The sequence below is a fragment of the Kogia breviceps genome, chromosome 1, assembly GCF_026419965.1.
Source record: "Kogia breviceps isolate mKogBre1 chromosome 1, mKogBre1 haplotype 1, whole genome shotgun sequence".
Taxonomy (NCBI): domain Eukaryota; kingdom Metazoa; phylum Chordata; class Mammalia; order Artiodactyla; family Physeteridae; genus Kogia; species Kogia breviceps.
In genome coordinates, this window is record NC_081310.1 from 128,098,984 (window position 1) to 128,121,759 (window position 22,776).

The following is a 22,776-nucleotide window of genomic DNA, read 5'->3' on the forward strand; positions in this document are numbered from 1 at the left end:
CTGTGTTACCAATGGCTTAGCAGGACCACTAACGGTTGCTCATTGACAGTTGCTCGCTTTGGGGAGGGGCCCACTTCGGCGCCGACCAATGGCTGAATGGGGCTGCTATAGCTCATGCCAGCCCCATCCCTATTACAATTCCCCACTGTCAATGTCCATTACACAATCTTGTAGGAAAAGGGACGATGATCTTTCTGGCTACTTCCCACTGAACAGGGGCAGTGAGGGTATGATCATGAAATGGAATTGATCAGTTTTGAGTCGGGAATGTTGCTTAAAATTTTTAGTAAGCAATACAGTTCTCTTTCTTTATCTACAACTATTTGAACCTAATGAAATTCCTTCTACAATGAAATTTTAATTTCAATACTTATTATTTTTAAGGAGCAACCTTAACCCTTCTAAGGGTTCACAAACCCATTGCTCTCTAAGCCTCTCAGGAGTTGGGTCATTTTCTGATGACAGTGGGGCTACGTTAACCCAAGTGTGATGAATCCATGGCTTTATTCCAGCTAACTTGACAGATGAATGTGTGGTGAGTAATACCACATGTGGTCCTGTCCACCTTGCACTCAACTGGTGCTCAGGCCCTTGTTCTCTTCAGATTTTAAGGAGGACTCAGTCTCCAGGCTAGAAAGGATGTAAGGCTACCTCACTTGGATAGGCAGACCTGTTGGAAGCAAACTCATGAACAGAGGTTAGTATTGTGCCCAGAGTTTTAACATAATTGGCAACTGCTGGATCTTTCAGAGCATTTATAGATTCTCCCACCCGGGCAGACACCTGGAGTGGCCTACCATACAATATTTCAAAGGGGCTTAATTTAAGCCTGCTTCTGGGAGCCACTCTGATCCATAGCAGGGCAACTGGCAAGGCCTTATCCCAAGTAAAATTAGTCTCTTGACATATTTTAGCAATGCTCCTTTGAAATGTATAATTCATTTTCTCAGTTTTTCCTATTGATTGTGATCTCCATGATGAATGTAGCTTCCAATTAATTTGCAGTGCTTTAGACACTTGTTGGGTTATGCTAGAGACAAAAGCAGGCCCATTATCACTTTGAAGGGAGTTAGGCATTCCAAACTGGGGGATAATTTTCTGAAGGAGGACTTTTACCACTTGGGAGGCTTTTTCTGTTCTGGTAGGATATGCCTCCACCCATCCTGAAAAAGTGTCCACAAATACTAGCAGATATCTGAAATTTCCTGTGGCTCGGGGCATTTGAATAAAGTCTGTTTGCCAGTCCTTGGTGGGGGAGGTTCCTCTGTGTTGGGTCCCCATCTGGGGAGTTCTGAGAGCAGTCTTTGGGTTATTTTCAGCACAAATCCTATGATTTTGCATCATTTGCTGGATGGTCCTTTGTAGCTTAGGCCCCATTATGTATTTCTGAATCCATTGTAGAGTGGCATCACTCCCATAATGGGTACTATTATGAGTGTGCTGCAGCACAGTGTCCAAGAGGGCCTCAGGAATCAAAACAATTCTTTGTGCACTACATTTCCAGCCATGTGAGGTGTGATCAAGAGTGAATCCCCACTCTTTGGCCCTCTCCTTGTCCTTCTCTGAATACACTATCTGGTATTTTGACAAGCTGACCTGTGGTAGAAGTGACCCTTTCATGGCTTGACAATCCCCTTCCTTTGCTGCTTTCTTTGCAGCTTGGTCAGCTAACTGGTTGCCTTTCATTATATGAGTTTCACCCTTTTGGTGGCCTGGGCGGTGCATTATGGCCACTTGTGAGGGCTTATGGACTGTTTCTAAGAGTGACAGGATTTCAGAAGCATGTTTTATGTCTTTATTGTTCAAAGTGAGGCACCCCCTTTCTTTCCAGATTGCCCCATGAGCATGCACCGTGGAGAGTGCATAGCAAGAGTCTGTGAATATATTTACTTGCCTGCCTTCAGTGAGAAGTAGGGCTCTTTTCAGAGCAATGACTTCTGCCTTCTGAGCTGAGCTCCCTGGGGGCAGGGATTTCGCTTCAACAATCTTTTTAAGGGTTACCACCGCATACCCAAGGTACCACTTACCTTGGTCCATGAAGCTGCTTCCATCGGTGAAAAGTTCCATGTTCTGGCTCGGCCAAGTGTTGTTAAGTCTGGTCTGCTAGAGTACACGAGCTCAGTGACCCATAGGCAGTCCTGCTCTGGGGATTGTGCAGCATCAATCGGAAGCAATGCAGCAGGATTTAGGGCTGAAGTGACCTGAAGTCCTACATTGAGATTGTCTAAGAGAATGGCTTGGTACTTTACCATTCTCCCAGAAGTCAGCCAATTGCCCCCTTTTTGTTCCAGCAAAGAAAGGATATGGTGAGGGACATACACAGTGGTGGGTTGCCCCAGGGTAAACCACTCAGCTTCCTGAAGTATGTCACAAGTAGCTGCTACAGCTGGAAGCCAAGGAGGCCATCCCTTAACAGTCTGTTCTAGTTGTTTTGAGAATTCCCCAGACTTTGAATTAACACCCAGAGATTTATGCCTTGTCTCTCAAGGACATAAAATTTGAAAGGTTCCTTTAAGTCTGGTAGTCCCAAAGCCAGGGCTGGGACTAACTTTGTTTTTATTATTTCAAAGGCTGTTTGGCACTCTGCAGTCCAAGTAAGGGGCTCAAAATCATGCTTCTTTTTTTAAAAAAATTAATTAATTTATTTTTATATTTATTTTTGGATGTGTTCGGTCTTCGTTTCTGTGCGAGGACTTTCTCTAGTTGCGGCGAGCGGGGGCCAGTCTTCATCGCGGTGTGCGGGCCTCTCACTATCACGGCCTCTCTTGTTGCAGAGCACAGGCTCCAGAAGCGCAGGCTCAGTAGTTGTGGCTCACGGGCCTAGTTGTTCCGCGGCATGTGGGATCCTCCCAGACCAGGGCTGGAACCTATGTCCCCTACATTGGCAGGCAGATTCTCAACCACTGCACCACCAGGGAAGCCCTCATGCCTCTTTAAAGCCTCATAGAGGGGCTTTACTATGAGCCCATAGTTTGGGATCCAAATCCGACAGAATCCTGCCATTCCCAGAAATCCCCTCAGTAGTCTGCGAGTCTTGGGTATTCTCAAGCCTGCCATTGCCCGTTTTCTATCAGGCAAAAGACCCTGCTGTCCTTGGGAAAGGACAAAACCCAAATATGTAACTTGTTGCTTACATACTTAGGCCTTTTTCTGGGAGAACTTATATCCACAATTGGGCAAATAATTCAGGGTTCTTATGGTATTTTGTAGACACTTATCATATGTAGGACTTGTTATGAGCAAATCGTCCACATATTGGAGTAAGTCCTTCATCCAATATTAAGTTTCTAAGGTCCCTAGCCAACATTTCCCCAGACAAAGTCAGGGAATTCTTAAATCCTTGAGGCAGGACTGTTCAACAATACTGTTGGACTACCTGTGCTTCTGGGTCCTGCCATTCAAAAGCAAACAGCTGCTGTGATTCTTCTGCAATAGGAATGCAGAAAAAAGCATCCTTCAAGTTCAAAACTGAGAATCAGCTGTATTCTCCAAGAATAGTTGTAAGCAGAGTGTATGGATTAGGTGCCACAGGGTACAAATCTTGGACTATTTCATTAACAGCCCTCAGGTCTTGGACAAAGCAATACTCTGCTGAGTTTGGCTTTTTGACCAGGAGGATAGGGGTGTTATATGGGGACCTGCAAGGTATAATCAGTCCTATTTTAAACAACTTTTCGAGAATTGGCTGAATTCCCTTTGGGGCCTCTTGCCTTAGAGGGTATTGTTTTAGATTAGGTGTCCCAACATCCCTTTTTAAAAAATTAATTAATTAATTAATTTGGCTGCATTGGGTCTTAGTTGCAGCATGCAGGATCTTCATTGCGGCACGGGGGCTCTCTAGTTGTGGCTTGTGGGCTCAGTAGCTGCAGCATGTGGGCTTAGTTGCCCCACAGCATGTGGGATCTTTGTTCCCTGACCAGGAATTGAACCCGTGTCCCCTGCTTAACCACTGGACCACCAGGGAAGTCCCCCAACATCCTTTTTTAATGGGATTTGTATTGGCCATGTGTTTTTGGCCTTCTCTGTGGTGCCATCAGCCCACACTTCTGGCCTTACCTTTTCATAGTCCTTGGAGTTTGGGGGAGAGCTCTGTCTCCTTTTCTGGGGCATCCACGAGTGCCATATGTAGGCTTATAGCATGCTCTAGTGGGAACCTGATGTCAAGCTGTCCTGGCAAAAAAGTTACTTGAACATTTAATTTACAAAGGAGGTCTCGGCCCAAAAGAGGGATTGGACACGCTGACATATATAAGAAACTGTGTTTCAGGGTGAGGTATGCTAATTGGCATTCCAGAAGTGGTAAGAAATAACAATATTGTATTTCTCCAGAGACTCCCATGACTGGGATGGATTGAGATGTTTTCTGTGCCACCTTGGTGTTTACCATGGCGTATGTTATACCCGTATCTATCAGAAAGTCAATCAAAGTGTCCCCCACTATCAAAAGTTACCCAGGGCTCCTGTGGGGAAATTAGAATTGGACACCTCAAGTCCAAAGGAGCCCCCAGGCCTCTTCATTCATCATGAGAGTGTTCCTCTTTTTCTAACATATGAGAGGCTTCCATCTTTCTTTTATTGTTTTCTTTCTTATGCTTTAGGCTAGGTCAATCTTTTTCTCCAATGCCTGTCCTCCTTAGAGTAAGTACATTGGTCCCTCCATGATGGTAGCTTACCTCTCTTTGGGTTACTTGCTTTCCAGGAATCCAGTGCTGCTGCCAGAAAAGTGGCGTTCCATCTTGCATCCTCTTGCTTCTGTCGTTGTTCCCTGTTGTTGATCACTGTAAAAGCAACATCTACCAATTGAGAAGGGTTCATTCCAAATGCACCATCTAACTTTTGCAATTTTCTTCTTATATCTGGGACGCTTTGCCCAGTGAAGGTCATATTTACCATTCTCATATTTTCTGGGGACTCAGGGTCTGTATCAATGTAGCACCTATAAGTTGATAAATTCTTTCTAGAGACTCTGATGGATCCTCATTGGGTTTTTGGTGTGTCTCCTGAATTTTGTTTAAGCTCTTTTGCCTAGGTACTCCTTTTCAAAGACCCGCTAAGATACACTTCCTATAATGTTTTGGGAGTGGCATATCTCCATTATTAGGATCCCAGTCAGGCTCAGCAATAAGAACTGCCAAATTTGTTTCTGGAGCTCCATCTGGATCTGCTAGATGAAGCTGGCATGATTCCTCTCTAGCCTTGTCAATGACCATCCTTCTTTCATCCCCAGTAAGCATCATATTCATAAGAGTGTGAATGTCTGCCTAAGAGGGATGGTGAGTGGCAAAGATAGAAGTGAAAAGTTCAGTCATATGGAGGGGGTCCTCTCAGTATGTAAGGTTATGGTTTTTCCAGTTAAACAGATCTGAAGTTGACAACAGCTTGTGCATCCATAGAAACCCAGGTGGTTGGCCATCTGCATTAAGGCCTCCCACAGGATATCGGCACAAGGGAAATTGCCCTGCTCCAGAAGTGACTCCCAGTCCAAATTGGATGCCCTGTTGGGTCTTATATGGTAAAACCAAACCAGGCCCCTGTGCCCCTGGTGTTAACATAGAAACTTCTAATTGATCCCCATAAGTAGGGGAAACAGGAGGCAGTGAATATGTTGGTGGCATGAGGGTGGTCGGAACAACTGCTGGTGCAGCCTGCTTGGCCAGAGGAGGAGTCTGGTTGGCCAGAGGGGACGTTTAAGTTTTGGAATAACATGTCCTCACTCTCACTTTCACCCTCTCCCTCTTGAAGAGCAAGTTTTCCCGTGGTTTTCCTTTTAGACTGCTGCACCATAAGGTGGGAGCCTTCTGACTTCTTTTCCTCCTGATGCAATAGCATAAATGCTTCTATGTAAGGAATCCCATCATTTTTACCTGCTCTTTCACAAAACAATTCTAATTGCAAGATTGTATAATAATTAAATGAGCCATTCAAGGGCCATCACTCTTCTCATCCTAACATATATTCGGCCCACACATGATTACAATAGAATATCCTCTCTTCCTTAGTCATAGGCCCACGGCTATATTTTGCCCATTTATTTAAGATACACCCCAAAGGGCTTTCCTTAGGGACAGATGGAATATTTCCCATATTTATAAGTTCAAGAACAGCAAAACACAAAAAGCACAAGCAAATTCCAATACCAAAAACACAAACAGATTCCATCATGCATGAACGCAAAACAAAAACCAACGAACCGGTTTACAAATCAGGTAGCGTCCAACAATAATTCCCCTCTCCAACAGGGTACCCCAATCAAATGAACAAATTGGCTTTTCCCTTAAAGGAAGAGCCCTAACTGAGAGGAGAAAATATTCCCAGATGTACATACCGGAGCGACTTACCCTACTATATGGAGCCCATTGACTCCCAAATGTTGATTCCTTGCTCCAACTGCCAAGTGCTGGGGCAGCTGGTGCCACTTCAGGGAATTTCGAAGGGAAAATCCTCAGGACAAGTGGTCCTGGCAGCTGCTAGGGCCTTACACGAAAATTCCCCAACCAGGGCTGGCGGGCCACAAGCAGCAGCTCTCCTGGCTGGCTTCGCCAAAATTTTTTACCAAGCTTGGGCTCAGTAACATTTTTATCCTCTTCATTTTTAAAGTCAGGATTTTGTACTCTTCTAATCTGATTTTATTGGAATTATTTATGCTCAGATGCTCTCTGCAAAGCTAAAACATATTTTTCAAACCTTCCTATGTTTTCAAGCATGTAAGTTAGTTAGCTTGTATTCAACATTCCCATCACTTATGCTTGCTTCTGACAGGAAGACAAACTTTGTTTTTTTTCTCTGCTTTCCATTGAACCAGTGCCATTATGTCCTATGAATTCTGGTTGACTAAGACCTCAAGATATGTATTATCGTATATCACATCACTTTTTAAAACTTGTCTCTTGAAATAGAAGTTAAGAGCATAGTCTTAGAGGTCAGATAGACCTCTGTGATAGTGGACAACTTACTGAAACTCTGTAGGCCTCAGTGTCCTTGTCAGTAAAATAAGGATTATAATAGTTCCTACTGCATAGCACTGTTATGAAGATCAAATAAGAAAATGTGGGTTGACTGTTTACTAGATAGTAAACACTCAATAAGCGCTAGCTTTAGTTATTCTTATGATTACTTTTGTTAGATTGTAAGCTTCTTGAAATTAGGAACCATGTTTCAAATTTTATTAAACAATGAGTGCTTAATACAAATTTATTATTATTCATTTATATAATGGTTATATTTAGTGATAAGAATTCCAGAAAATGAAACACACTGGAATTAAGATTACTAGATTTGATTCTGATTTCCTTATGTTACACTTCTTTATTTCCCCCAAGTTGGTGGGTTGTTTTATTTCTTTCTCCTAATCTGACTTCTTTTTTTTGGCTGTCACTTATTTTATTTTATTTTTTTATAAAGTATTTTATTTTATTTATTTATTTTTAAAATTGTGTTTATTTGGTTGTCTTAGTTGAAGCAGGCGAGCTCCTTAGTTGTCATATGTGAACTCTTAGTTGCGACATGAATGTGGGATCTACTTCCCTGACCAGGGATTGAACCCAGAGCCCCTGCATTGAGAGCATGGAGTCTTAACTACTACACCACCAGAGAAGTCCCTGACTTATTTTTTCCTTTTGGAAAAATATTACTCATTTCTAAACTTTCTTTTGTCTTTTCTCACTGTAGGGGGATTCACATTCAAATTCCATCAGTCTTTAAAGTGTCCACTGGGCCAGGCTCTGTGCTATTTGCTTGATGATACCTAGATATTATCTCCATTTCATAGAGAAGAAAACCAGGGCTCAGAGAGTTCAGGTGAATGGTCCAAGATCATACAGTTAGTAAGTAGTAGCTCAAGAGTGACCAATTAGACTTGACCATAAACCATTGAAAAGAACTCTAGGAGGAATATGACTAAGTAGTTTGATGCACAGAGAGATAGAAATGTTTTTTTCTTCAAAAAGGGGTGAGGAGGAGAGTCAGGGAATTCTTTGTGAAGATGAAATTCCTCTAAGAGATGGCCAGTCAATCCATGGACAATTGAAAGCTGACTAATCTGGAACAAATTTTTTCCTTTCACTCCTTCTAGTCTCACTTTAGATATACATAACAGAGTGTGTTTATGGCATATAAATGGTAAGTAGAGGGGTGGGATAGGGAGGGTGGGAGGGAGACGCAAGAGGGAGGAGATATGGGGATATACGTATACGTATAGCTGATTCACTTTGTTATAAAGCAGAAACTAACACACCATTGTAAAGCAATTATACTCCAATAGGATGTAAAAAATAAATAAATACATGCTAAGTAGATAAATTGCCACTATTTGGAAGATAAAATGGTGAGCATGGGAGAAAAACATTTTATTTGATGGTATGTGGACCATAAGTAAATTCACAGGCTTTTAGTATATGAAGAATAGATCTAGTAGAAGATCCCATATCAGTGTTGAAAATGATAGCACATATGTCCTTTCACCAAGTTTAGTTACAGTTCTCATAATATAAAACTAATCCTTGGAATGCTTGGTAAATATGCTGATTCTGGGTACAAATGAATCCTCCACTTCTGAAGGCTTGGTGTGGGCTCCGGTTTAGGTCTCCAATACATGTCCAGCGATTTTTGGTGCCCTTTTGGGAAATACACCATTTGGCATGATCCTGATAAGAGCTGAAATAAGATTGTCTAGATAACTTAATTGCTTTGACATTGTAGACATGGTAAAGAAGGGAACAGTTTGAAGGAAGCTCTTGTCTCTTTCGCCGCCAGGTTTCTGTTAGCAAGTGCGTCTTCAACCGTTGAGCCATCCAGGCTGCAAAGATGTCTAGAGTTTATAAAGAGAAAACAGTGAGGTTAGTATTTAAACTTAGATAAATCCCTGAAAATATCCTCAGGAATAGAATCATCACTCATCCCTGATATGTGGATGTCACAAGCACAATGATAACAACATGACTGAGAGAGTGGATAGGAGAACATTTTGTAAACGCTAAAGTGATATGCAAATAAGTTATTATCATCATTACTAGGATGATATTGGTCTCTGAAAACGTCTTCTATTCCACACATACAAGAGAGCAATATAGTTTTTTGTCCTGAAAAGACCTTCAGAAAGAATAAGGATAGAGCAGTAACCAGAGGCCAGCATATAGAGATCTTTATAAACCATGCCAAAGTGTTTGAATTTTCCTGAAATCAATGGGAAATTTTTTAAGGAGTGTTATTGGGGGATTAATAGAAACTGATTTATGATCATAAATATCAATTGAGAAGCAATGTGCAAGATGAATTGGGAAGGGTACCTTAGATTGGAGAGAGGAAAAACACCAGCTTGTCACAATAAGTGTGGTAACAAACACAGGTGTGAACTGTGGCCATGGCAGAAAGTTTAGAGGGGGCGAGATAAATGTGAGAGTTATTAAGGACTGGGAACTGATTTAATTTGATGATTTGATAAAGGGGAAGAGAAAAAAAAAGGGATCAAGAGTTCTAGGGGACCATGCAGAATATGAGAAAAAGAGTGAGATATGTTAGGAATAATGATGAGTTTGGCATGTTGAATTTTGTGTGGCTGTGCCACCCTACGAGCAGAAATGTCCCACTAGCTGATGAATACATCTGTCAGAACAGAGGTCTAGGGTGGAGATCTAGACTTGGGAATCACCTAGCAGGAATATGTATGTGCGATAAGGGAGAGTAGAGGACCACAGGGCAACCTAGTCACGTAAGGAGGATGCAGAGAAGGAGGACCTGGCAGAAGAGACTTATAAGAAGTGGGAGGAAGACCAAAAGACTATATACTTCCAAAACTCAGGGAGGAGAATGTTTCAAAAAAGAAAGGGTTCCAACTGTGCCAAATTCTGTGGAAGCTATTTCTGTCCTGTTAATTTTGGGATCTCTAATGCCTAACACAGGCGAGTAGTAGGCATTCAGTAAATTTTATTCAATATTAAAGGAAGGAAGGAAGTTAGGAAGGAAGAAAGGAAGTTAGGAAGGAAGGAAGGAAGGAACGAACAAATGAATGAAGTAAGTTAGGAAGGAAGGTAGGAAGGTAAATTAGGAAGGAAGGAAGTTAGGAAGGAATTTGGAAGGAAGGAAGGAAGGAAGTTAGGAAGGAAGTTGGAAGGAAGGAAGGAAGGAAAGAAAGACAGTGAGGTCAATTAAGATGGCCATTGGTGACTGGGGAGAGACTGTAATGTCTACAGACAGAGAAGCAACACTGTAGTCAAGGAGCAGTGAGCAACTAAAGACCCTGAAGAGTTTTCTAAAAGTAAATTTAGAAGAAATAAAACAGAGATATAGGGAATCTAGAATTGAGGGAGGGTTTTTAGGAATGTTTATATTCTAAGGGGCTTGTAGAGCAGGAGAGCTGCTCTACAGAGGGAGAAGAGGTTGAGTTCATGAAAGTATTCTGAGGCTGGGACAGGTTTCAGGGCATGGGGTGTACTGCTTCTGTTTGGATGAGAGAAAACTGGTAAAAAAAGAAAGAAAATAACTTAGATTGTTGAGGGTGGGATGTGCTCTTGAAGTGGTTTCTTCCTGGTGATTTCTATTCTCTCTATGAAGGAAAAGGTGAAGAGGCAGGACTTGAGGGTAAGGAAGGCTTAAAATAACTACTTAGGGAATGAAAGAAAAAGGAGGCAGCTTGGTTCTGTGCCCAGCTGAGGCTGGAGACTGAGTTTTTACTGGCCTCTGGCTAGATGGTTGTGAGATATTTTTGTGGTTGGATCAGCAACCCTTCTATTCAAGTGGCTAATATTTTAATTGGCCCTTGGTGTCCCTTCTCCCTTTCCTTTCTTTGTCCTCCCTCCTTTTCTACTTCTACTCCCCGAATAATCAGAATACTTCCTCTTTGCAATCCGAAGTGAGTCCAGCAGTAGTGTAATAGCATATTGTTTGATGATAGCCTTTCATACCGTCAAGAAAAGAATCAGACTTTGCAAAATGGAGGAATTTTTGTCCCTGGGCTGACTGAAGTGTGGTGAGATGCCGGCTAGGGATCTCTGATGAGCTGGATCTGGCACACAGCTGGGGCATGTGAACGAGCTCCTGGTGAAAGGTTACTGGGATGGAACAGCTATAAACGTTTGGGTTGCAGACCAAGAGCTGAGAATCTGAATCAAGAAACAATAAAGAAAAGTTGAGAATTAAGACACAAATGGAAATGCTTGTTGGTATTTTAGATCTTGCTGTGAATTAAAAAACTAAACAGAATGAAAAACAAAAACAAAAGTATTCCCTTCTTTAAGCCAATAGCCTTCAAACTTTTGGTTAAAATAGTTGACACTCCCTACTTTCCAGGCATTATTATGTGGGTTTACTAATTTAATCATAAGAACAACCTTATTATTAAGTAAATTATTTTATCATTATCCTCATTTTATAGCTAAATTAATGGAGAATTTATGTCACATGCCCAAGGTTATAAAGCTTGTAACTGAAAGAGTTGGCATTTAAGCCCAGGTAGTCTGGCCTTGGAGGCCATGTGTTTTTTCTCCCATGTGTACACATACAAAAGTAGAAAACACCCATGTACTGATCATCCAGCTCCAAGAATGACCAACTCATCAGCATGCACACCTAATCTCTATGCTATTAAGCTCTCTAATCATTATAAGAACTCAGCTAGTTAGACTAGGGCTTAATTTGGGTGAGAGGCTCAGTAATCCTTTCCATAAGATGGAAATTTGATAAAAAACAAAAATATTCTAAACCTCCTATATCCAGAGGCAAATCACTCTTTACTATTTAGAAGCTTCCTCAGTAAAAAGTGATTGGTAAAATACCACTCCTACTTCTCTTCCCTATTCCTACTTTGGATTTTCCAAATCCAAGTATTTTTGGCCCTTTGAGCTTGAGATCTTAAGGGAAGATCATCGGGTTTAGGCTCAGAAGTGTCATGTTGGTGGCCTATAAACAACATGAGGTCTACACAATTTAAAAAATAAATAAGATTGAGACCATATTTGAAAATCAGAGGATCTATCTTTCTCTTTCCTTCCCTCTCTTCTATTCTTACATCCTCCCCTAGGTTTCTGCTTCCTCTAAAAAATATGGAGATGTAGGTCTCTATTCCCACAGAACCACAGTATAATGGAGCTGAAGCTTTTGGGGGAAGCTAGGGGAGAGTCAACAACCCAGTTTGTCACTGTCCCCACTGCCCATGCAATATCCACCTGTGTCACCCATTTTTGTTACCTGCCTGGACCCTGTAGACATTTGAAACTACTGCCCCTGATCAAGTTCAAAGAATTCATTGGTGGACCGGGAAACCAAGGTCCAGTAAGTGAGCCTGCCCGAGATCTCACCAAAGCCAATATTAGAATCTAGGTATCAGAGGGTTTATGAATAGAGAAGCAAATGAAGTGATAAATTTATTAATATATTTCCAAATCCCTTCTTCAATATTGTTATCTCTCTCTCTTTCTCTCTCTCTCTCTCTCTCTCTCTCTCTCTGTTTTTACACACTCTAGTGTTACCTATTGCTTCATACTGGTTGTACTTGAAAGTTATGCAGATGCCAGTTTGTCCATTTCGTCTCCCTGTGGGTGGATAATCATAGCCTTCTTCAGGAATTGGAGGAAAATGGGGAATGGAATGAATCAACCAGAACCCCTGGACTCTGTTCCACAGAAGTAAACCTACCAAAGATACAGTAAATACAGATAAATTAGAAAAGCAAAGCTCCTTTAAAAAAACAGAGTTCAAAGCTACAACATTTGAGTCCTTTATACTTCAGGCTAATTTTTTATTAGGCTAATAATTACAAGGATCATGCTCTTTTTCAATAATTTCAAAACCAATTCAGGTACACATCATATTGCCCTATTACTGTTAATAACCCACCACAAAAGGGAGCTAGGGCAGCCACTCTGTGAAGAGTTGAGAGGCATTTCATGTTGAAACTACAAGGAAAATTTGTTTTGGCAGAATGCAAATTTGCTAAATTGGAATTTGACCTTGTTAGACTATGTAGTCACCTGGCAAGCTTCAGATAATGTCTTTACTGCTAAGCAGCTAAGCTATTTTCAAAAGCTAAAAAGCAGAGTTGAAAGAGAAAATATCAAATGAAAACATGTACTTGCAGTAATTTATTGTGAGAAACTGATGCTCATTTATGTGCAGAATTCACCCAGTTCCACAAGCTTGAGAAAAGAGGCAGAGAGAAAAAAAACAGGGAAGCCATGTTCTAAAGCACCTCAGTTAATTGTATTTAGTAAAAATCTCTAGAGCAGACTGACATGAAAGCCAGAAAAGAAGAAAAGAGAAAGATTTTCATCATCTTGTGACATGGCACAAAGAACCCTGTCCAACAGGCATCTATGACTATTTCTGTGTTTATAAATATATCAAGACAGGTTTGGTATGCTAACTTGACTTTCCAGTTTGCATATGACCATGGAGACATAAAAGTCACGTTTGCCTTAGTGTTAGAGCAGAAACCAAATGCCTGCCAGTTATTCCTTTTTCAAAGAACACACTTTAAGGAAGCAGAGTATTTGTCAGTGACTTTGTCAGTGGCTATGGAATCAATACCTGTGTCGAGATGGAAAATGTTCAAAGTTCAGTTGCCTCACAGAGCTGGATGATCTTCAGGGACTTTCTTCGGCCCAGATGAGTATTGCTGTTTGTCTGAAATCCTAACTTCCTGGTACAAATGCCACAGGATGTCGGGACACCTGTTGGCAGGGAACTCCCCAATGTGATATCAGGTCCCACTCCTTTTCCAGTCTTTTTTCTAAACCCTTGTATCAACTAACAGGGTGGAGTGAAAATGGTGGTGGGAGGTTGGTAAAGGAGAGGTTGCAGAATGCGGCATGTTATAAAAATTGTTGGGTTCCATGCAAATAGAACCATCAGGAAGGCAACTTAGCTAAATCAAAGGCTTTCAATGCTCATGACATTTGACAGCCATTACAAATTATATTCTTAATCAGAGTTTGCAAACAGGCAGCCCACAGGCCAAATCTAGCCTGCAGATACATATTATTATGCTTGCAGAGTATTTTTTTAAACTTTGAATTTATTACCAACATTTAAAAACTGGGGAGATTTCCCACAAACTCTAATTTTCTCTGGAAAAATTGCATTCCCATAAGGCAAGCTGAGTAGTAACTGCTTCCTTAGACCAAGTATATACTCTCTAGTTCTCTAGTTACCTGCCAGTTCAGCCCCCTCGGCTTGCTGGCATCACTTGCCTAACTCTGAAGGCATTTGAGTTTGGAACTTTCTGAAGAATACTTGTTGCCATGGAAAGTTATTCATGGTATATTAAGTTGAAAAAGGTTTGAAGTAGTCATTACAATAGTTTTATAAAAATGTTTCAAAATATGTATCATAGAAAAAGTAGAAAGTATTAAGTGTAATTATCTAATGAGTATTAGGATTACAGATTTTTTTGTTTACTATCATTTTGAATTTTTCTTTAACACGTATATATATATATACATAGTTTATAAATCGAAAATACCAAAAATCAATATAATAAAAATTATTATAATTATAGAACAAAATATATAACAAAAATTATTATAATATAAAAATTATTTTAAAATACTTTTTCAAAAATGTTTACTATATTTCAAATGGAACTTGACACTAAGAAGGGTGCATTTTACTCTATGCAGATTATACCTCTTTAAACCTGACTAAAATGTGTGTACAGTATACACACACACACACGTATATAGTCTGGCTGGTATTCCCAGTAGTCAATACTTGGATTTCTTCTTTAAAGTATATATTAAAAGATACATTAAGAAATAAAATGGGATTTGTGAGAAGGATATTGCAAAGTCAAAGTATATCATTATGACCTGTGATACAGAAATCACTCATTTTGATAACTCAGACCATTAAAAAGAAAGGCTATCTTTTTAGTATGGAGTATAAGACTACTGAAGATGGAATGTTTAAGAAAATACTGATTTCCAGTAGGAAAGAGAAAATAAGAGCCTTTGTCATACCTTTGGTGTGTCCATACTTTCTGCTGTAATTCATGGATTTAGGGACTCCATCATTGTATATTAGATAGGCTGTGTTGTTATCCTGCAGGAACATTTTAGGGTTATAATGGCATAAATCTTTCACTCATAAATGCTCACAACATTTCTACCAGCTACCCGACCTGCAATACAGAACTTTCATTAATACACATGAGAAGTCATCCATTCCCCTAATAGGCAGCTTTCCCATCGATATGAATTCTGTGACGTGCAAGACAAGGGACAAGAAGTCCATTCTCAACCACGCATGGTTTTGTCTCGTGTGACAGGAGCCCTGTGCATTGTGATGTGTGTGTGAGGGCAATATTCCTATTTCAATTATTTTGGACCCATGTTTCTGATCTGGCAACTAGTGTATAATAAAGGGGTACTTAAATATTTGTTCAGGAAATGCAGTAGGAACAACCAGCCAAGGATTACAGCTAAGCTTTCTCCATTGATATTATAGGCACAATGCAGAATTGGCTGTCAGGGTCTGATTTCCTCTGCCTACTTTGTGCTTCGCTGCTTGGTCATAGCTTCCTGTTTAATCAGGATTCCTCATTCTCTGCTTCTGCTACCTCCCTGATAGGGGAGGATTTTTCTTCAATCCATTCTCCTGTCACTTCACCTTTTCAACTTGACATTTTCCTGCTTAAAAAAAGTGGTATAATGGAATGTGATAATGGATTTCCTCTGGTAAGGCAACATGCGAGTACATTCTCCAAACAGTTGGTCGAATCTCTGAGTCAAAATGAAGCTATTATTTTGATAATGTCTCTTTGTCATGTTTTGGAAACTTGCTTATATTTGTCTGTGTCATTCCATTTCAATTGTGTCATGATACAGTGACTTTTAGTGAAGCCAATTATGTCAATATTAAAAAGTCTCAGTGACATAATTAAAAGCAGGAAAGGACAACCCATACCCTTAAAAAAAGACCCTTGCTTGTCTCTCAGAAAAAAAATCAATAACTGAGTTTCTTACAGTTGCTTCATTATTTGATATAATCTAAAACCATTTTTTTTTAAAAAAGGCACAGCATAGTCTCCACAACATTTTTGGCTACTATGTTTAGGGATATTTAGGAAAGTAAGCTGTTTTCTTACCCGCATTTTCAGTAATTGACCATCTCTACCATTGGCATTCAGATTCTCCACTGGAGAACTCTGACAGTTAGTTATTCTATGAGCCTGTATGGAATGCGGTAACAGGGCCATTGTGTGCCTTTGGGGTACAATGTGGAAGGCCTCTGGGAAAATTCGGTAAGGAACTTAATTCTTCTAATAGATGAAGTTTATCATTCTAACCAGAGGTATAACAGCCAGCTAAGGTAAATGGGATGTAGCTCTAGTGAAAAGAGGCTCTCTCATAAAGGGGAAAAATAATGAACTAAGACTAGGACCTGGAGATTATCATACTAAGTGAAGTAAGTCAGACAGAGAAAGACAATATCATATGATATCACTTATATGCAGAATCTAAAAAAAATTGATACTAATGAACTTATTTACAAAACAGAAACAGACTCACAGACTTAGAGAACAAACTTATGGTTACCAGAGGGGGAAGGATGGGGAGGAGGGATAGACTGGGAGTTTGGGATTGACATGTACACACTGTTATATTTAAGATAGATAACCAACAAGGACCTACTGTGTAGCACAGGGAACTCTGCTCAATATTCTGTAATAACCTAAATGGGAAAAGAATTTGAAAAAGGATACATGTATATGTATAACTGAATCACTTTGCTGTACACCTGAAACTAACACAATATTGTTAATCAACTATGGTCCAATATAAAATAAAAATTAAAAAAAAAGAATAGGCAGACCTAGGCTTGTGCCTCTAGACCTTTTTTTTTTTTTAGGCCTCGTGGCTTGCAGGATCTTAGTTCCCCACCAGGCTTTAGGGTCCATCCCAGGCCCCCAGCAGTGGAAGCATGGAGTCCTAACCACTGGACCACCAGCGAATTCCCAGGACATCTTTATTCCTTTAACACTTATGTTGGGTATTATTTTGAATACTGGATGTTGAATAAGAAGGGTATGGTCTCTGTCCCCAGTCTAGCAGGGAATAGTCAGGTAAATATAGGCAACTGTGATATAGTTTGATAAGTGTTATTATCAAGGTATATGGAAGGTACTCATTTACAAAGGCAAAAGAAGGGATATTTTCCCAACATAACCCCGATAATTGGCATAACTTGACATTTGATATTTAAAACCAGTTGGTCTGATCTTGCATTCTACTCTCTGTCGGAAGTTCAATTCCAGATCAGAGGGTGGGGAAGTTGTGTTCTCATAGTCACTTCTGCCACATAGTTCCAACTTTCAAAGAACACTCAGTCTTTTCAGTTGTTCTTCTTTGGGCTCCATGCCAATCAGACATGGAAATCAGCCCCTTTACTGTCATTTTCTTCCCAGAATCCACCACTCAACACATTGCGTGTGAGCAGGTTTTACTGAAGGTATGAAACATTGAATGGTTTTACATCACCAAGCTGACCTGCCTCCAGTCTCCCTCCATGTTTTGTATACTTTTAAACTTCTAGCTCCCATCTACCCCTTCTTTATTTTGCAGAGCAGTTTAGCTCTCACGCCCTCCTAGGCTCTGGGGCTACTTTTGCACTTCCAAAGATCATTATTATAGTTTGCCAAACGAAGACCCATCTTCCCCAAATAAGATAAATGACAGAGGCTTTGCAGTGTTGCTCTTGCCTTTCTCTTCTTGGGCAGTCTGCAATTGGGAGGGGAAGAATGTGTTCATTTTCTCACTGATGGGTTATACTCCAGGTTTTCCATCCCCAACCTTGGAAAGCAGAAGCAGCTACAGGTAGTTTTGCTTTTACACAATAATCGATTAATTCAAAACAGGGATGTTGCTGAGAATGAACAATTTCTAAAAGCCTCTAGGGCAGTGTTTGGAACATCACATGTACTCAAACAGCTTACAAATAAATTTTGACTTTGTAAATTGGCTCCGAAGGCTGGTCTTAATGACAGGTGAATAAAGTGGATATTTGTGCCCAAGGTGACAGCTCTCTGCACAGTTTCAGTAAATGCTCAAATAGTGGTGCTAGAGTCTAACTCAGTAGTGTTGTGGGGATTAAATTAGTTGACATATGTAAAGACCCAGCACATTGTAGGTGCTGAGTTATTTTACATATTTACTTCTCTATAAATTATTGTTAGGAAATGCATAGATGAGTATAATTGGATGTTAATTATTGTTCGATTTTACTTGTCACCCCTGGTTGAAAAGCAGTATATTGTCACTGAACAGCAGATGGTGCCTGGAATGTTGGGAGACTGCCCACATTGAGGCAGTTAACTCATTGCCTGATGGAGTCCAGATAGCAGGTTTAAGCTCCATATTCAGGCAAGTTAGTTGCAGGGCCTTGAACTAGAGCCCTAGCTCTCAACCTACTATTTCAAAAATGATTAATTAAAAGGAAGACCAAGTGGAACCCTTTACTTTTCCCACCAAACTCATCCCACCATGGCTTAAACAACCCGTAACTCATGGCATATTGATCACAGATCTATATTGCTTTGTAATAAGAGAGGGCTCTTCTCTCTATTTCCATTAAAGGAGTAAGATAGCAAGTACTGTGCACATTGGCAGAGTTTGGCAGCCAAAAGATTTCAATATGTAATTAGTTCACACTTTGCCCAGTGATGCCATTGGACATAGTGTCGAACATATCAACAATTTGGCATTGTATGGAGTACGTTGACGCATTCCCTAAGGTCTTAGTTAGATTGATTCAGATTCTGAGCTAGCTTACTTCCAGTTGCTAGGATTGGGCATTGGGTAGACAAGGAGTTAAAATCTTTTGGAAGCCTTGGAGTCTGTATTATGCATTTTATATGATTCAAATAAATGATTAACTATAACATACCTCAGAAGCATATGCTTCATATAGCTGTTGTAATGTCCTTCCCAAAACACTCTTGGTAGTATTCATTAGTTGCTTACTCCTTTTCCAGCTTCTGCTTGCAGAGTCTAGGTATAGGTACTCTACCCCAGTCTCTCTACTTTCCTTGTCTTGCCTTTTAGGCAACTTATAAAATGTAAACCTAACAAAGGAAATAATTAGGAATTACTAACATTTACTAACTGCTTCCCTGATGGAAGCCACTGTGTCAAGCACGTAAATGTAATCATTTCACTTATGTTTCACAGAAGGCCTCTAAGTCTAAGGAAGGGGATTTGCACAAGCTCTCTGCCTCTTTTTTTTTTTTTTTTTTTGGTGGTACGCGGGCCTCTCACTGCTGTGGCCTCTCCCTTTGCGGAGCACAGGCTCCGGACGCGCAGGCTCAGCGGCCATGGCTCACGGGCTCAGCCGCTCCACAGCATGTGGGATCTTCCCGGACCGGGGCACGAACCCGTGTCTCCTGCATCGACAGGTGGATTCTCAACCACTGCGCCACCAGGGAAGCCCTCTCTGCCTCTTTTTCCACCCTTACTGTTGCTCCTTCCCAATGAAGGAAATGCAAATCTGACTGTACATGTTCTAAAAACATTTACTGGTCTGGGGGGTGGGATCCCCGTAGTAGAAGTTCGCATACTTTGAGAATGGCTTCTCTGTTCTTTCCACAGTCTATAAGGCTGAAGTGGGGAGAATGTCAAGGCCCAGGCCTGGACTAGAGAGATCTTAGATATGTTTTTCTCTGTTGCCTTAGGTGCTTGGCATGCTCATCTCTTTGTAGTGGGCTGGCTGGGTCTGAGATTTGGGTTTAGGCATCAGAGTCAGTGGAGGCTTTCTTGAGCCTCTGGCCTAAGCCACATTCTTCAGCTCAGTTTATCAAAATGCTCTGCATTGAGGATTCAGGTCCAAGACCAGCCAATTAAGTAAATGCCTTGCTTTCTTTACTATTGTCTCCTATCTGTATATCTCCTTTGGTTATCTCACAGGGAGGAGAGGTTGTTAGACCCACATGGCATTCAGCCATTCTTGGATCATCTAACCCAGGGTTTCTCAATATGCTGTATTCCCATTTTGGGCCCCATTGTTCTCTGGGAACCTGTTCTGTGCATTGTAGTATCCCTGGCCTCTTCCTATTAGATGTCAATAGTACTCCCCAGGTCGTGCCAATCAAAAATGTCTCCAGACATTGTCAAAAGTACCTGGAAGGCAAAATTGACCCGGTCTAGCCAAACACTCTTTAATAGCACAAACACCATGATTAACCCTCAAATACTCACACTGGACCAAACATTGTAACGCATTCACTATTACCACACAACAGTGTCTCACACTGCCAAGAAAAGCTTCAATGTTCACTTGGTTCTCATCAGTCTTATGCTTCCATTTATGCTCTTTCCTGCCCCGTCCAGGCATTCTTACTCTCAGGGCCAGGTCCTCACACATGGCAGGAAACATGAAATTATTCTTTGATGCTGACCTCATGTTCCTCTGCCCTTTAACTCTCACAGGTAGTTGTAGCAGCTCGAGACTATGCCTCCCTGTCTGCTTAGCTCAGCATTCTCTCTGACAGATATTGCTAAGTAATATGTCCATTCGGTTGTGGCAAAAATAAATTTTATATATTGATCACAATTTGGTGGCCCACCAGTGAAATGTTTGTCAACTATCATGGCACACCAATTAAGGACTAGTGCTTTTAAACATTTTCCTTGGGTGACCATCTCCAATTATAATCTGAAGATTTCTGAATCTATTTCTAGCCCAGATCTCTATGCTGAGGTCTAGGTAAACCCAAATACAAAGATGTCTCAGAGACCTCCAACTCCATATTTTCGAAACCAAGTTCACAATATTTTGCAACAACTCTACTCATTCCCTGCTCTTAGGGAACACATCCACACAGTCACAGAAGCCAGCAACCCGCAAGTCTTTCTTAACTTCTTCCTCTCTCCTACTGCCCTGTGCCTATCCATTACCAAGTCCTCTCAGGGTGTTCTTCCTCTCTATTTCCTCTTCTTTAACTTGGATCCATACTTCTTCTCACCTGTAACACTGCCGAAGTCCTATTGGTTTCCATGACTCTAGACTAGTCCCCAGCCAGTTGGCCTTCAGAGTACTGCCAGTGGGCTTTCTAAAATGCAAATCTGACTTTATCAAGTCCCCACTTGAAGTCTCTCAGTAGCTCCCTTTCAAGGTCAAGTTCAGACTCAGCAGTTCACTCATGAAGCCCCTCATGACCTGGCTCTCACCTGTCTCTCTAAGCTCCCCTCTCCCCTCCTGCCATTTCCCCACGTTCTCCCGAAACGCCAACTTTACTTAACTGCTTCCAAACTCTCCCCATTGCTTATTGCCTCTGGACCTCCTCATTGCTTCTTCATTGGCCTGAGATGCCCTTGCATCTCCCTTGTTTTTCTACCTAACTCATGATTGTTCTCAAAACTTAGCTCAAAACTATTGGGTTGGCCAAAAAATTTGTTCGGGTTTTTCCATGCAATGGTATCCGAACAAACTTTTTGGCCAGCCCAATACTTCCCCAGAGAAGTCTTCTGGGCTCTATCCTCCCCAATGCCTCATCTAATGCCCCATATATGCCCTTACCACATAACTATGAGCTCCTCGAGGGTAAGAACTATATTTTGTTCATATTTGTATTTTCAAAACTCATCACAGGGCTGGTGTGAGCTCAGTAACTGTTTGCTGAGAAACTGATTGAGTGGATCTATGTTCTCTAGCCTGAAGTTTACACAAAGCTTGATGCCAACCATAATTAAAGAGTGAAAAAGTGATCAAAGCTTTTGGAGAATCCATGACTGTAACGCAGAGCTGTGTTTCGTCTCTTTGACACTGCAGGAGACTGGTGACCTACCACCCACTCCAACAGCTGCCTGTTACAAGGGTAACCAAACAGTGCTCTGTACCATCGAGCCCTCTTTCTCCTTCACATAAGGAGACACTCCAGTGTCAGGGAAAAATTAACCTCTCTCCTTCATCAACTCTAAAAGGATGTTGGAAGGGTTCTGTTAGGGAAGCCACAATGCAATTAAAGGAAATTGCCAACTGAGAGAAGCTGTCAGCTCTAATGCACCTCTGTGGCCACCAGCCTTGCCCTGCTGAGAGCATGAATCAGGCCCACGAGGGGCTGCTAGGCTCTTTCTCCAAGGGAAGCTCTCTCATTCAGAAGCCTACCCCTATCTGGATACGTGGCTCATTTATACACTTCAACTTGCTTTCTTTTTAAGGGCAGAGGTGGAGCGGAAGTCTCCTGAACTTCACAGTGCACCAGTTAGCCACCAGTACTCTGGCTTTCTATCTGCACGCACCAAGCCTTACATTTCATTTACCTACCAATCCACAGCTTCACCTTCCTCATTTCTGCACGATATTGTTGTCGCCTTCAGGATCCCAAAGAGGCCAAGGAAGAGCAAAGCCAGGGGTGTTCTTAGAAGTCTTGCTGTCATTTTCTATCTGGCACCTTTATTCCATGGCACAGCAGGAAACTTTCCCCATGGATCGTGGAGTCTGAGTTTCAAGTCTCTCAGACTGTACTGGCTCTGACATTTGATTCCATTTACTTCTGCCATTTGCTGCTTAGGCATTTTCAGAATGGGACAAATCCCATGTAATTGTGTGATTCTGTCACAACATGCCAGCATGACTCCGAATGCCTTTGTGCTGAATTGTTGACTGCTGAATAGTTTGCAGTGTCATCAGAGTCCTGGCGAGAAAAAAGGGGTGTATAGTTAACTCTTGGGAGTAAACATCATGTAGTACGAAATTCAGTGGTCAGGAGAACTCTGTATTGATAAATAGATGTTGAATAAAATCTGTTTCATGTTTTTTCCCTTATGATTGTCTCTCTATGAGTGAGAGCAA

General features: G+C 41.1%; 1 protein-coding gene across 2 annotated transcripts; it reads right to left on the reverse strand.

Moving 5' to 3' along the window:
* Window positions 1–8,465: 8,465 nt before the first annotated feature.
* DNASE2B (deoxyribonuclease 2 beta) lies at window positions 8,466–22,361 on the reverse strand. 2 transcript variants are annotated; one of them, XM_059047571.1, is made up of 6 exons: window positions 22,249–22,361; window positions 18,874–19,051; window positions 14,949–15,030; window positions 12,462–12,557; window positions 10,899–11,096; window positions 8,466–8,806 (listed from the first exon to the last, which is right to left on the reverse strand). In XM_059047571.1, the coding sequence occupies exons 1-6, from the start codon at window positions 22,359–22,361 to the stop codon at window positions 8,466–8,468; spliced, it is 1,008 nt and encodes a 335-aa protein (XP_058903554.1). The 2 variants fall into 2 exon arrangements, with proteins under 2 accessions (XP_058903554.1, XP_058903543.1); XM_059047560.1 differs by having other exon boundaries at window positions 12,462–12,623.
* Window positions 22,362–22,776: the final 415 nt, after the last annotated feature.

Coding starts and splice junctions, on each gene's coding strand:
- DNASE2B (XM_059047560.1), bottom strand. CDS start 22,361: ATGACAGCAAGACTTCTAAGAACACCCCTGGCTTTGCTCTTCCTTGGC. Junction 15,031..18,873: donor ATGAAGCATATGCTTCTGAG/GTATGTTATAGT, acceptor ATGTTCCTGCAG/GATAACAACACAGCCTATCT. Junction 11,097..12,461: donor CAACCAGTATGAAGCAATAG/GTAACACTAGAG, acceptor TTCTTGATTCAG/ATTCTCAGCTCTTGGTCTGC.